General features: G+C 38.4%; 1 protein-coding gene across 3 annotated transcripts in view; it reads right to left on the reverse strand.

Annotated features, from left to right (window-relative positions):
* AKT3 (AKT serine/threonine kinase 3) overlaps positions 1-14,375 on the reverse strand; it is a 308,341-nt gene that overhangs the window by 158,878 nt on the left and 135,088 nt on the right. For 2 of the 3 annotated variants that reach the window (XM_045453168.1, XM_045453166.1), the window contains exon 3: positions 13,658-13,783. The exons of the other annotated variant lie outside the window; for it this stretch is intronic. In XM_045453168.1, the coding sequence (XP_045309124.1) occupies positions 13,658-13,783 (126 nt within the window). The remainder of the gene's footprint in view (positions 1-13,657; positions 13,784-14,375) is intronic. 3 annotated transcript variants of the gene reach the window in all.

Below are 14,375 nucleotides of genomic sequence, written 5' to 3' on the forward strand. Positions count from 1 at the left end.
AATCTGACCGATCTGGAAAACACTAACTTCTTATAACTTTAAGGAAAGACAGAGATGTCTCGGTTTCCATTCAGAATTCTGACTCCAAATAAGCTATCCTGACTTTAAAAGGTTTCAGTCATAACCATAAAGAGGCCTCTGGGTCTTTACTAGCACAAAAACAGTATGTTTCAAAATTGGGTATAAGTGGTGCATTGCAAGATAAATGAAGAGTGCACATTGGAATAATCAGTTCATTTGTCTCCAGCAGAATAAAAAAATCTCATCTTCTATCTTTTCCCAATTGAGTAGGGAAACTTTGCTTTCCACTACATCTTTCTCCAAAATTTATTCTTTTTAAATAATTAAGTACTAAGCCATTATTTTGGCCTATTATCAGCTGCTTTCCTGTAACATTAAGATTTTACGTGCATTATTTCCCTTTAATCTTCCCAGTAAAGTTTTAGAGGGTTTTCATTATTTCCATTTCACAAATAAGAAAATGGAAGCTGTCTGGTTTTTCAGTCACTAATTCAAAATCATCAAGTCATTAAGGTTGTAAAGCTGAATCTCTAATCCATGTTTTCTAGCTCTGAATTCTTGGCTCTTCTTGGTATGTCATGAACTGTTTTAGGAATGTTAGCTACTTACAAGAGAGGAAGTGAAGTTTTCTTTCTTTATAACAAACTTTGTATATTACACTTACCAGTTTTCTGCAATTAATCGACAGAAATAGGTGACCTACAGAGAGTACTGAAATGGTTTTCCCCCAAAGTAAACTGACCAAACTTCTTGTCTAGTATTTATGCACCAAAAATAATTGCTATCTATTGTGAGAATACAAAACTTAGAAACACCAGTAAACTTTTATCACATGATCATAAGATAGGGAAAGTTCTAGGTGACAGATGAACTGTCAAGGAATAATACTGTTTCAGAAGTTCTTTACAGAAATTAAATTTGAAAAATGTCTTTCTTTCAATATTAAATTACTGGTTCAAGGCAGAGAGCACATTTGGAATATGTATTGGCCAAAAAGTTAAAAATCGTACAGGAAATAACATGTAACATGTAACATGTGCCTGGATTCTGATATTGGAATTTGTTCAGGCTTGTCAATGTAAGCCAACCCTGAAGACTTCTTATAATAGTCTAAGAATCAAGAGCCATTGATAGGAAAACAATAAAAATGTAACTTCCTATAGGCACAGAAATTCCAAATATTTGGTGAATTATGTCAAGAATATAGTTTAATGAAATGTCCTCTTTCCCCAGGGCCATTGTGAAGCTCAAAGGAACAATGTGTATGAAATACTGCTATAAAGAGAGTATTGCATGTTTATTTTTAATCACTTTATAAGAATATCCTATAGAGACAGAAACTTTAAACTTCACCAGTGTGCTTTTGGAAGCAGTAACTGTTGCTGGTTGGATGATTCAATTATCATAAACTATTCTGGCGTGTTTCAAAAGCAGTGCCATTTTAAAACATAAAAAATGTCTAAAAATGCAACCATAGTAATAGATTCTGAGAGCATGGGTTGGGGGGTGAGGGAGAAAGACAATGACAAATTGGTCCAAAAGGACACTGAGACTTCATAGTTGGAAGACGATTGTGCTGACAATTAGTAACAGGAAGCAGAGCACAAAACAAATGAATGAAAAAAGCTGAACCAGCAATGAAAGACCTTATTATAGGGCAGCAACATTATTGTAATAAAGGGGCAATGTACTCTCCTCCATGAAACTTTCACACAGCCACCCTAGTCTCTTTTCTCTCTCCCTGCATTTCATTTTTCATTAGCATCTGCTTGATTATGTATTATTTCCAATCCAAAAGAATGCCTGCATAGTGTTCCTAAATTCCAAGGCTTAAAGGTCCTTCCCTGCACCCTGGCCTTGGGCCTCAGTTAACTTCACTCAAATAAATAAATAAATGCTTTTAAATTAGTATAAAGATATGGGGGGAAAAGACAGGGAGTGATTTAGACTACAATGGCAGAGAGATCAACAAAACACGTGTCCTTCAAGTCCAATCTGTTAAAAATGCAACGATCGTGAGTCATATGAAATATCCAGATGATTATGCCTCTCAAAATCAGTCTCTCCTATGACCTCTCGGACATAATTAGAAAAGCAAAGCTGAAATGGTCACATACCAGTGAATCCTCTGCATTAAGCTTCAGTTTCCACAAAGAGAAGCAGCCCAGAGCTCTGAAACAAATCTTCTCACGCTAGTTGAGAATCACCAGCTCGGATCCCTGATACCGACATATAAACTAGTCTAGAGGCATGGAAAGCCCACACTTTCAGAACTACCCACACGAGAAAACCTCTCACCTCAAGACCCCGGGGCAGCAGGAGAGGTTTCAGTTCAGCAATGGTGCACAAAAAATCACTGCCCTTGAAACCTGTAAGTTGGGGGTTTAAAAGTTCACATGATCACTGGCAAACTCCATGAGCCTCATTCCCTGGCTATCACGAAGCAACAGTATATATCCTGGAAAACTGTTAGTGGGATTAACATACCCATAAAGGTCCTCAACAAGTGGTTGTTGTTGTTGTTGTTGTTGTTGTTGTTATTATTACTACTACTACTACTACTACTACTACTACTACTACTACTTCTCAGCAGACTGAATGTCTCGAGAAATTACCATGTTGCTGACTGGCAACCCACTGAATATCACAAGAAAGAATCGTATGGATCCTTCATTGTAACCTCCCTGACGCCACATGTGACAAAACTCTGGAATCCCTGGGTGGTGGTGGGACCAGTCGATATTACCAGTCGTGTTGATAGGAATCTATCAAATAACCGGCCACCTAGCTATCACCTGCATGCTTGTCCCCCTGCTACAGAATAAGTAAGAATTGCTGTGACATAAAATACATCTCTCAAGAACAATGAGAGTCTGCTATTAACCCACTGCATATAATAGCTGGCATACGGTGAAGTTTCTGTGGGTGCTGACTAAACATTACTTGACGAGAGCTGTCGTCTGAGCCCTGTGTATGATTCAACACACTCCAGCCAGATATCAGACGGACCTCTGCCTTCTATCTGCCTAGAGGCTCTGGGAAAGTTTCTTAATCTCTCTAGATCTTGGTTTCAGTGTCTAGTTTGCTTGGATTTTTAGGTAGTTTTATTTCATGTCATTCTTGTCGTGACATAATGTGATCACATAAATAAAGCATGTCGTACATAGTAGGCTCTTAAAAAAATGTCAATTCTCTTTCCTTGCTTCCTCAAGTCCCTCTTAATTTCCTATGACAGGCAAATACGATGGGCATACAACCCCTTTTAGTCGACAATTAAAAAAATGAATTACACATAAACATCTACGTTTTAGAAAACAAAAAATTAAGTTAAAAAATAAGTATTAAACAAATAAATCAGGTAGGTATCCACATCTAATTTAACCAAAAATGATCTATAAATGTAACGAGCTCATAAATTAATATAGTCAGAAGAGTGTGTGGAAAGAATGATTCTGACCCTTCAGAGATGGAAGGGCATCATGGAGGACAATGCTGGGATCGGTGACAAGATAAAAAACAACAGTGCACACAGGCTAGCTCATGTTGGGCAGTGTTACACATTCAGCAAATTTTTACCTGGAAGACTGAGCTGGATTGACCTGTTAATAATTAACTTAGTGCAAAAGAGTACACAAGTGTGTGGCTCAACCCACACAGCTGCTTCTCATGCCCAGGCTGCAGGGGGAGAGCCTCCCACCCAGTGCCCCTCGCCCACTCCTTTCCACACCACCTTACCTCTCCTTTATCTAAGAAGTCAGGGTCTTGTTTTTAATAAACAGATAAAGAGATAATGTACCCTTTTCCAAGTGAAAAGCTATCATTTGAAACCTTTTTAGCTGAAAAAAAAACACTGCCTTTAAGATGGGATTTTAAAATGGAGTACTACTTTGCATCAGTAAAATTATTTTATACTCTTCAAGGAGAGACGAGGAACAGCGATGTTACTGCAAGAACCGCACGAACAACACCAGGTCAGCTAAGGGGGGCGAGTGCCTAACTGTGACCCTGAGAAAACAAGTGTCTGGTATGAGCACGGCATTCTGCTACAGATTTCAAGTGCCATATTTATTCCCATCATTTATCCTTCTTCCTCCTTTGATATTTTTCACTCTATACAGGGATAAAAAAATAACATACCATCTGGAGCTTTCATTCATATCTGAGGATTTCATACTCATTTAAATCAACAATAAGAGATTCAGCCGAAGTTTCTCAGAAATAACATTTCAAATTAATGCTATTCCCGTTACCTGGAATGTACTTCATCTTTTGAAATCTTACTCTTTCTCCAAACGAGCACAATTTCCAAGAAGCTCGTCTTGATGATCCAGTCCTTAACGACCCTCCCTTTCCTAAACTCTTACTCAATGTGTTAATTGTAAAACTTACTTCAGAACTGAATGAAACATCTCAAAATACCAATTCCAAGGACTTGTGGCAGATTTTTGCTACTAGATGATAAACTCTCCAAAGCCAAGGGCTAACCCAGGTCTGTGGATTATGAAATGAACACAGGCACAGGCTTCAGAGTCATTCTGTGAAGCACGGGCTGAAATCCTGGCCCGGCCAATTTGCCAGGTAAGCGAGCTCACCAAGTCACATAACCTCCCTCAGTCTCTTTAAAATAGAGAACATAATACTTACCTCAGAGCGGTGTGAAGATTAAATGAGATAACATATGTGAAAGGGCCTGGCACATAGTAACGCTCAAAGAAAGGGTGGTTTCCTTCCTTATTTCCTTCTTTTTTCCCTCAGTACCTGGTACAATGTTGAGAACACAATAGACCCTCAATAAAAACTTTCTAAATAGCCATTAGAACTTAGATTTCCTAAAAATATGCTTAAATATTAATTGTGATAACTCCTATGCTTCCAAATTGTGTTACTTTAAATCATAGGCACACGAGGTAGGAAATTTCAAAAACAGAATTAAGTGAGGGAGGCTGTTGGTTGGATAGTGTGTCTAGGAAAGAGGGTCAAGGAGAGAGTCTGAGGTAAAGTATTTGAGAATAATTCAGTGAAACTAATTACATGCAGGGTGTTCTTTTATGTCAGTATCTTTGGATAGATGGTAGTTAACTGTTGACCTTAGGAGAAGTTCAAAGAGAGAGGAGGAAGGGAAGGAGGAAGAAGAGGAGGGAGGAGAGAAGGGAGGGGAAGAAGAGAGGAGGAGGGAGGGAGAAGGGAAGAAGGAAGGGAGAAAGGAAAGAGAGGAGGGAGAGAAGGAAGGCTGGCTCTGTTGGGGTCTCCTCACATCATTTAACATAAACTACGGAAACTCATCACTCCTTGCCTGCCTTCCCTTAAGAACAAGTCCCAATGCATCTTCCACCTTATAAAACAGTAATCATCTAATGGAAGAACCAAATTAATCAAAAACTTTCCACCAATGGATGGTAACCAAGGGATCCCCTCAGGATAGTCAGAAAGATATGTGAGGATTTTATTCCTTCTATTAAAAAGTGAAAACAACTTCTGACTAAAATAAGGGGTAACAATAGTCACATGGACCAACCACCCGTGGAAGCTTTGACTTCCCAAAGGCTTGAAGGTTTGAAGAATCTGGTCTGTGCCCCACTCCTCTGAGGCCAATGAAATGGGGCTGGCCTTGAGCTGTAGTGATGCTTCCTTCCTTGGCCAGAGGTGGCCATGGCCATGGTTTGGGGGTCTAGCTCATGTTTAGTTACAAGGACTAGCTGTTACAGATCAAATCCTTGGCATTAAATGAAATTGGGATTTCTTCCCCCAACCAACCCATAGAAGCTGTCTTCAAGTGCAAGACAGCACTGCAAATAGTTTCTACCTAAAACTTCTAATGATCTTTAAAGAAAATCCAATCAAGTAGCTTCCTTGCCATTCCAATGTAATGTAGCTGGAAAGGGAAGGATGGCTATCATTTAACTCAACCGAGCAAAATTACTGCATATCTCCTGTTACATTGAGACTTTTATTTGCACACCCTTTCACAATTTACAAAGCATGTTCACATACAGCATCTCAATTAATCCTTACCATAATCCTGAGAAGTGGGTATTATTAACCTTCGTGTCTAAAGACGACAAAGATGGGAGCACCTGGGTGGCTCAGTCGGTTAAGTGTCAGACTTGGTTTTGGCTCAGGTCATGACCTCATGGTTGGTGAGATCAAGCCCTGCGTCAGGCCATGTGCTGACAGTGCTGAGCCTGCTTGGGATTCTCTCTCCCCCTCTCTCTGCCCCTCCCCTGCTTGTGCCCTCTCCCTCTCTCTCTTTCTCTCTCTCTCTCTCAAAATAAATACACAAATAAACTTAAAAAAAAAAAGATGACAAAGATGAAGACCAGAGAAATTATGTGATTTGCCCAAGGCCACACACTAGTAAAGTAGCAGAACCAAGACAGATGACCTTCCAGCACACAGACCTTGTCACAAATGTTGCAGGAAAATTTTTACATGAGCATACATAGTCACTGTGCTCTAGAAGTTTATCACTCCCCTGGGTTCTCCATAAGTGCCCCCAACTTACATTCCGATAAATGAGGCTATGGCAGTAAAGACTGCAACTATAAATTAGCTTCAAGTAAATCAGGAAAGGGGGTGACAGAGAGCTCAGAAAAGTCACGAGGGAAGACTCGTGACAGATGTCTGAGCAGGTCACTGACAACGTTCTAACGAAGGAAGTACTAAAACAGTGAGACTATCTAATAGGAAACTCATGTGACACACAATGTAAATTTATGTCCATAAAGGACATGATGGTGAGGGGTGCTGTCACACCTAGGAGCCGCATCTGAAACCCTGAACTCCATAGTCATGTCCATGAAAACAGGATTATACTTTTTCTTTTTGTACGTTTGTTGTGTAATGCCAAAAAAAAGAAGGGAAGAATAGACATTCTGTGGAAATTTTTTCTTATCATATTAGGGTGTGATTTGAATGGCAGGAAGAGAATGTGTGACTGAGTATGGCATTATTATTCTTTGTAATTTTCTACAAACAATCTCCCTTTAAAGTGATTTTTAACAAGGTTTTCTCCTTTCCCCGTTCTAAACTTAGTTTATGGGTTAAACTTTGCAAATAAATGATTACAGTACCCCCTAGAAAATATGACAGAAAGGAAGAAAATCTGATTACAGTTGCACTTATCCACTACATGATCAAATTTTAAGTAAGGGCTCTATTATATATAGTGAGACGCCGCTATTACAGGACATAACTTTGTTTGCCTAAAAATCTGATCACAGGCAAGGGGAAGAAAAGCACCAAATCTTCAAATGATCAAGTACATAAAATAGTGTAAATAAAAATCACTGAAAACAAAAATGAAGTTAAGAACTTTATATGTAATTCAACCTAATAGAATGTAGCAATATACGTCAAAAAGAAAAGTATGGAACATTAAAGAGTAATAGAAGACAACGTGAATATTGAAAATACACAGAGTAGAAACATAGGTATGATTTGGGCAAGTGTTCGATTGTTGATACATGATACATAAAAAAAATAAATAAATAGCCATTCAGGCTCCTCTTGCAAAAAATGGAAACATGTGAGATTTTTCTGAGCTAAGGAGGTGATACTTGGAAAGGAAGTTTTTTTCCGAAGATTAATCTATCCTATGCATTGCTCCCAAATACTCCAGAGAGGAGAATATTTGAAGGCAAGAGATCAACTAGGAGACTTATCAGAATAGTCCAGGGAGAACCTGATGAAGAACTGCCCCAGGATGGTAGCAGGGAGATTGCAGAGTACGGAAACAAGACGATATCTTGCTGACCGACTGGCTCATGGAGGGAAGAGTGCCATTTGCTTACGGATGTCCCCTTTCTACCGTAACCCAGTAGGTTCTTCTTTTCATCAGATACTGATTTGGACACCTAATGCATAAAAGCCTCCAACGGTTTCCAGCTGGTTTCCATTAAAAACATCAAATTGGTATTTAAGATCTTTCACAATCTGATTACAAAGGATCTAATCTTGTTTTTTCTCCAACATGAATGTTCTATCTACCTGTGATATTGCCTATGCTATTCACAAAATAGGCTCCTCATTAATTCTGGACTTCATGTGCATATGTTGTTAACCTCACTGTGAATGTCCTCCTTCTTCCGAAAACTTACATATCACCTATCCTCCAGAGCTCATGCTAAAATCCTTACCTAGTCACCCTAGCTTACCTTTACCTATTCTCTCAACTTCTATAAAATTCATTCTGGTGACGAATCTCATCATTCCTCCCACTGCAGTGTGTTGTGAATGTCTTCCACAGTCAATGACAAATTCCCACATTCAAACATTGTATCTTATACTCCTTTTAGTATCTAGTATGGTTCTAATGATCAATAAACCCTTTAAAAGTGAACTAGCCAGATCTCTTATAATTCTTCTATATTTATGTGGTATAGAGTTACCCTAGATTTATAGGGTTGCTATTCTAGGTTGTATTATATGTTATGTAAGACTGAGAATCAATTGGCAATTTCTCTATCCCCATGAACAGCCACAGTGAAAACATTAGTAGAAATCCCCTCATTTTTCTATGTATTTAAAATATCTTTTATACTACATATTCAGAGGTAATGATGTCTTTTTGGTAGGTTTAAGCCCCCTTACTTTCTTATAAAAAGAAGAAAAATAGGTTAATGAGTAAACATTTCATTTCAAAATTGGCCTAAGAAATGCAGATCGACCTATTTTTTAAAAAGCTGACTGAAGAAAGATTTCAGAGAGGAAAGAGATATGGTCAGAATTTGCAACACAGAATAAGCTGGATTTCTGGGAGGTGCTACTAGAACACAGGTTGGCAGGTCTCTCTTCCCACCACTGAGAGTGAAAGGGAGTAGATAAAAAGGCAGCTGAGCCCCAAGACACACGGACAAATGTTCAAACTCTCCACTGAGGAACTGTTTTACTCTTCAGTTGGGCTGGTAACTGTCAAAACATTTGAGACCATGACTACTGGGTAGACCAGCTACTGTGCTCAAAGTACGTGTGAACACAGCTTTATGACAATGCTCGTGTCTTACGTATCCTATATTATTTCCCAAATTGTAATGTTTCCTGCGCAAAAATCTCAATCTATAATTAGCAACTGACCAAATCATAATTCTGATTAGAGAGGCACTTGGCTTGAAAAACAATGGTTATTTTTACTTACATTTCTACAGTACGATATTTAGAGAGGACCTTCGCACAGAGTTCATATATGATCCCCCAAAGGAGGATGAGGTCAGATCTTTTCATCCATGTTTCAGGGGCTTGGAGAGTTTACATTCTGCGTGCTAAAGGCTATCTAGCCATTTAAAATATCGTAACTCTGACCCCAAATCATATCTCAAGGCTCTCAATCTAGGGAAAACGGCACAGAATGGGGACAGGGGAGGGAAATAAAATGCAAATGACAGTAGATGAATTTGAGTTCTAACCTTGGCACTTAGCTACCACTACCTAGTAAGGTAACTTTATACAGATCACTGAATTTCAAAAGGCCTCCTTTTCCATCTAAAACTGGAGAAATCTGGACTATTTGTTTTCATTCATTCATTCAAAAATGGTTATTAAGCCCTAATAGGTAGGCACTAGGAGATAGAAGATAAATAACACTAGGCTCTTTACCCTAAAATAACTCACAGATCAGCAGAGGAGACGTAACACATGAACAAATAACCAAAAACCACTGTGATAACAACAAAAGAGACCAGCTTGATGAAAGGCAGGGAAGAGTAATTTAGTAGGAATAAGGATGGGCATTTAAATGTGAATTAAATCTTAAAGGATGAAAAAAATGATCCAGACAAATAGAGGCCACAAAGCCATTCCAGTCAGGGGGAACAGCATGAACAAAGCCTCAGAGCGGAAGAGCTGTGGAGTCTGTGCAGGGAATCACAAACGCTTCATTGTGCCCACATGTGACCACCCAGAAGACACAGGAAGCGAGAGTTGAAAGCAGAAGTCAGACTGAGGAGATCCCCACATGATATACTAAAGAAGCTGGACTTCATCCAGTAGGCAATGGCAGGGCCATCACAGTGGAATGGTATGGTGAGGACTTAACTGGGGAATGGTCCCTGTGACAGTCATGAGAAGGTCAGAATGTAAGTGGTCGGTCGAATCTACAGGCAGAGCATCTAGTTAAGAATCTACAATAGAAGACAATAAGCTTGTTCTGGGGTGATTATAGTTTGATTTACAGTTCAAACACTAATCAGCAGAAACAGAAATGGACTGGGAATGGGGTGAAGATGTGAAGGCAGTGGGGGGCGGGGGTAAAGACATGGAATAGATTCAGGTTTCTGCTCAAGACAGAACTGACATACTGAGGAGTGGCACCTGGGAGGCTCAGTCAGTTGAGCGTCTGACTTGGGCTCAGGTCATGATCTCACAGTTCGTGGGTTCAAGCCCCATGTCAGGCTCTGTGCTGACAGCTCGGAGCCTGAAGCCTGCTTTGGATTCTGTGTTTCCCTCTCTCTCTGCCCCTCCCTCACTCCTGCTCTGTCTCTCAAAGGTAAATAAACATTAAGAAAGAAAGAAAGAAAGAAAGAAAGAAAGAAAGAAAGAAAGAAAGAAAGAAAGAAAGAAAGAAAGAAAGAGAAAGAAGGAAAGAGAGAGAGAGAGAGAGAGAAAGAAAGAAAGAAAGAAAGAAAGAAAGAAAGAAAGAAAGAAAGAGAAAGAAAAGAACTGACATACTGAATACAGGGGGAAGTTGACAAGATTATCTTAAATTCAGCTTAGGACAGGTTGAGTCCCAGAAATACCTAGGCAGAGATATCCGGCAGTGAGTTGACTATAGTAGCCTAGGGCTCAGGAGAGAGGTCTGCCCTGAAGATATATCTTGTGGGAGAATAAACTGCATACAGGTGGTAACTAAAACCTTCAAAGTGAATGTGACCAGCCAGGAAACGGGGACAAAATGAGAAGCTTCCTTGACCAGAACCCAGTTATGTACCATAATCCACGAAACAGGCAAAGGAAGGAAACCAGAAGAGGCATCCCAGAACACAACAGGAGAGGTCACCCCAAGAAAGAAGTGGTGATCAATGGCATGAAATGCAGCCCAAGATGTCAATCCAGGAAAAGAACAACTGAGAAATGTCTACTGGTCTTAGCAATTAAGTGGTCACTGGAGAACTTACTGAAAGTGGTTTCAATCAAGTGACTAAGAAAGAAAGCCAGACGGCAATGGATTGAGAAATAGAAATATATAAGCACAAACTAACTTTTTGGAAATTTTAAATCCGAAAGGAAGGAATGTGAAATTTAGTGAAGATTGGGGAGAGGGATTCGAAGTCCTGGCCAGGTCTCATTCTTCACTTTTTCAGACGGATAAAAAGCCTATTTTGCTAAAATTCAAATAAAACCCACATATATTAAATTGGAAGTAACGTTTTTAATTATCAGGAAAAACAAGGGACTCATGTAGCCATCAATGGAATATACATATACGCATATGTAACATTTTCCAACATACCTTACAAGTACCTGGTAAAATCATCTCTTTTTTCACATACTCCAGGGGGCCAGGGACAGAGGGAAACTGTTGGCCAAGTATCCCTCCCTTGCTCCAACTGTTCCTTCTCTTAATGTTTCATAAAAACATTATGGAACACTAAGGAATATCCTTCTCCCCTGCTTTAACTATTTAACTCCTATTCACTCTTCGAAGGCCTGCTCAAAATCCCCCTCACAGAATCTCAGCATGTAGGACAAAAAGGCCTTGCAGGCTCATGACATCCATGTGTTTCTCCCTCTATGCTGAGAGCTTCAGAGAATGATCCCTCCGAGGTCATACTCGTGCCTCGGGGCAAAGCTGGAATCTGAACTACTTCAACCAGCGTCCATTTCACAACTCATCCTTAGGTCCACTTAAGACTGCAAGGAAGTCAAGCTTCAAGAATAATCTATCTTAAATAGTTGATTTAGTGTAAGACCCATGTTAATACACTTCTGAAAACTAAGGAGCTGGTCTATAACTTCACTTGTTGGTTTGTCAACTACCTACGACTACTTGATGATAGAAGTAAAGATTACAGATGTCAACTAATACTTACTTCGTGGATAGGCTGACTGTCAGTCACTAAATAGGATCTCTCCCCCAGAGTGCAGTATTTATTTCCGCCTCTGCCAGTGGAAGTGTTGGAGCAGATGTTGGCAGACTGTGACATACAGTATGTCTTTAAAACTTGTTGGGGTGTGAAATTTCATAAGGTCAAAAAATGCTGCATTTTGATCAGCAGATACAGGAGTTCTGTACTTTCATAAATCATTTCAGACAAACCAATACCATTTGCTACTAAGATAGAGAAACTAAGAAACTGTACTGGCCTTATGGAGGAGATAATGTATGCTGTTAGGATTTTAAAAGCCAATTTTTTTATCATTTTAAAGCAAATGCTCGCTCAGAAGATCTTTAGAGTGAAAATGTGCTCTTAAGTCAACACAAAATACAAGACATTACTTCAATTGACAACAGGATTTTAAAAGTAATTTTCTAGTCAGAGAAAGCCATAAACATCTAATGTGTATTCCAGTGGGGGAAAAATTATTTCCTTAACCAATACATACACATTAAGTGTTCTCACTTGTTAAAAAATGAAATCCCTACATAAGAATCCATTTATATAAATAGATGTTTGGGTCTTTTAAGTTAGAATTCTTATCACTCAAATGATTTCACAAACCCTTTGGTTTACTGCTTTATCTTACTCTTAAAAAATTAAAAGATACTATCCATAAAAAAGGCTAGGGCTCCATATAATCTTAAAATGACTTTTATGACATTCAAGGACTTTTGTTATCTTGGATATTTTGTTGTTGCTATTTGATATTTTTATTTTTATTTTTTTTGCTTCCATCTTAACCTCCTACCTTTTCCAAATGTAGCTAACAGAAAACAACACATAACCAAAATCAAAATTAAGAATGGTGTCTAGCTGAAGATTTTATCTCAATGGCACAGATTTTAGCTCTTATGCAAGTTTATTTTAACCTAATGTAACTTTTTAAATGCTTTATTTCTGCGTTAACACAGAAAAACCCTTCCGTTGATTAATCAGTAATACAATCAGCCTAAAGAGCCCGGCATTTCACAGCAATGTTATTTATTGCCATTATCACAGGCAGAACCATCTTTCAGTTTATTTTGTGCTGTGTTCAAGAAAATATACAGTCCCTAAGTCAATCTTAATTACAAACATTTTTCTGAGATACTTGTAAGGAAGAAAAATTTAACTTCAAACATAAAACCTCCCCAGAAAATAATTTCTAAAGTAAATCACTTGTTTCTCATCAGATGATCAACGAAAAGAGCTAAGATCATGCCAGGAAACCGATCAGAAATGCACTCGGTACCACAACATCTTACAACCAAGTTCACTCTAGCAACCAAGTTCAAAGGTCTCCAATCATATTTTATGAAGAAAGGCCTGCGGTACATATTTGAGGAACTGTATTTACCACATTTAGGTTCTAACTACATAAAATCTTATACTGTATTGCCTTAGAGAAGGCCATGTATTATCGATAATCAAAGCTGAGAGTTTCCCTGCTCTTAAATACAAACCTGAACTCTTTCATAGGCTTCTCATATATCATAAGGGATCTGACACGTGAGGTCACACAAGTAAATAGATAGGAGGTGAATCAACAACTATAATTAACTTACTTGCCACTGAAAAGTTGTTGAGGGGATAAGGTAAATCCACATCTTGAGGCTTCTCTTTATATCCAATGAATGAGCCATCTGTCTTCAAAAGGAAGTATCTCGGCCTCCAGTTTTTTATATATTCTCCTACATGAGGAAAGCATGCATGTTAATGCTGGGGGGAAAAAATGAACAGCAGCTTTTATGTGAAAAATCAATTATGGTACAATATATGTCCCACAACACTGGCCTCCAAGAATTTAGTTAGGCAATTTTCTTTTAACTTAGCTTACAAAAGAAAATACATAAGCCTGCAATTAAGATTCAATAAAAACTCAAACATGTTTTGTTTTTAATGATTTCACACTTTGATAATTCATTTGCACCATTATTTCTTCAGAGAATCATTCATCTGAGTACACATTTTGTTCAGTTTTTCATTTTATCAGATGGGCTGTTAGAGCATATTTCAACCATTTTAAAAAGCCTTGGTAAATCATCCACACAGTATCAAGGAATTTCGATGAAAAACACTTATCATAAGGAGGAACATGAAATGGATGTTTATCTTCCAAGTACTACTGACTAATTGTGTCATTTTTTAAGAAGAAAGAGGGGAAAGTCTGTTTTCACTGTTAAATCTTGATCGTAACTTGTTTTAACAACATTTTATTGTTCTGAATAGGGAAATTATCCTCTCTACAATGCTGTAAATAAGTCAAGGAAATGAAGGAACATG

The sequence above is a fragment of the Leopardus geoffroyi genome, chromosome C3 (genome assembly GCF_018350155.1).
Source record: "Leopardus geoffroyi isolate Oge1 chromosome C3, O.geoffroyi_Oge1_pat1.0, whole genome shotgun sequence".
Lineage (NCBI taxonomy): Eukaryota > Metazoa > Chordata > Mammalia > Carnivora > Felidae > Leopardus > Leopardus geoffroyi.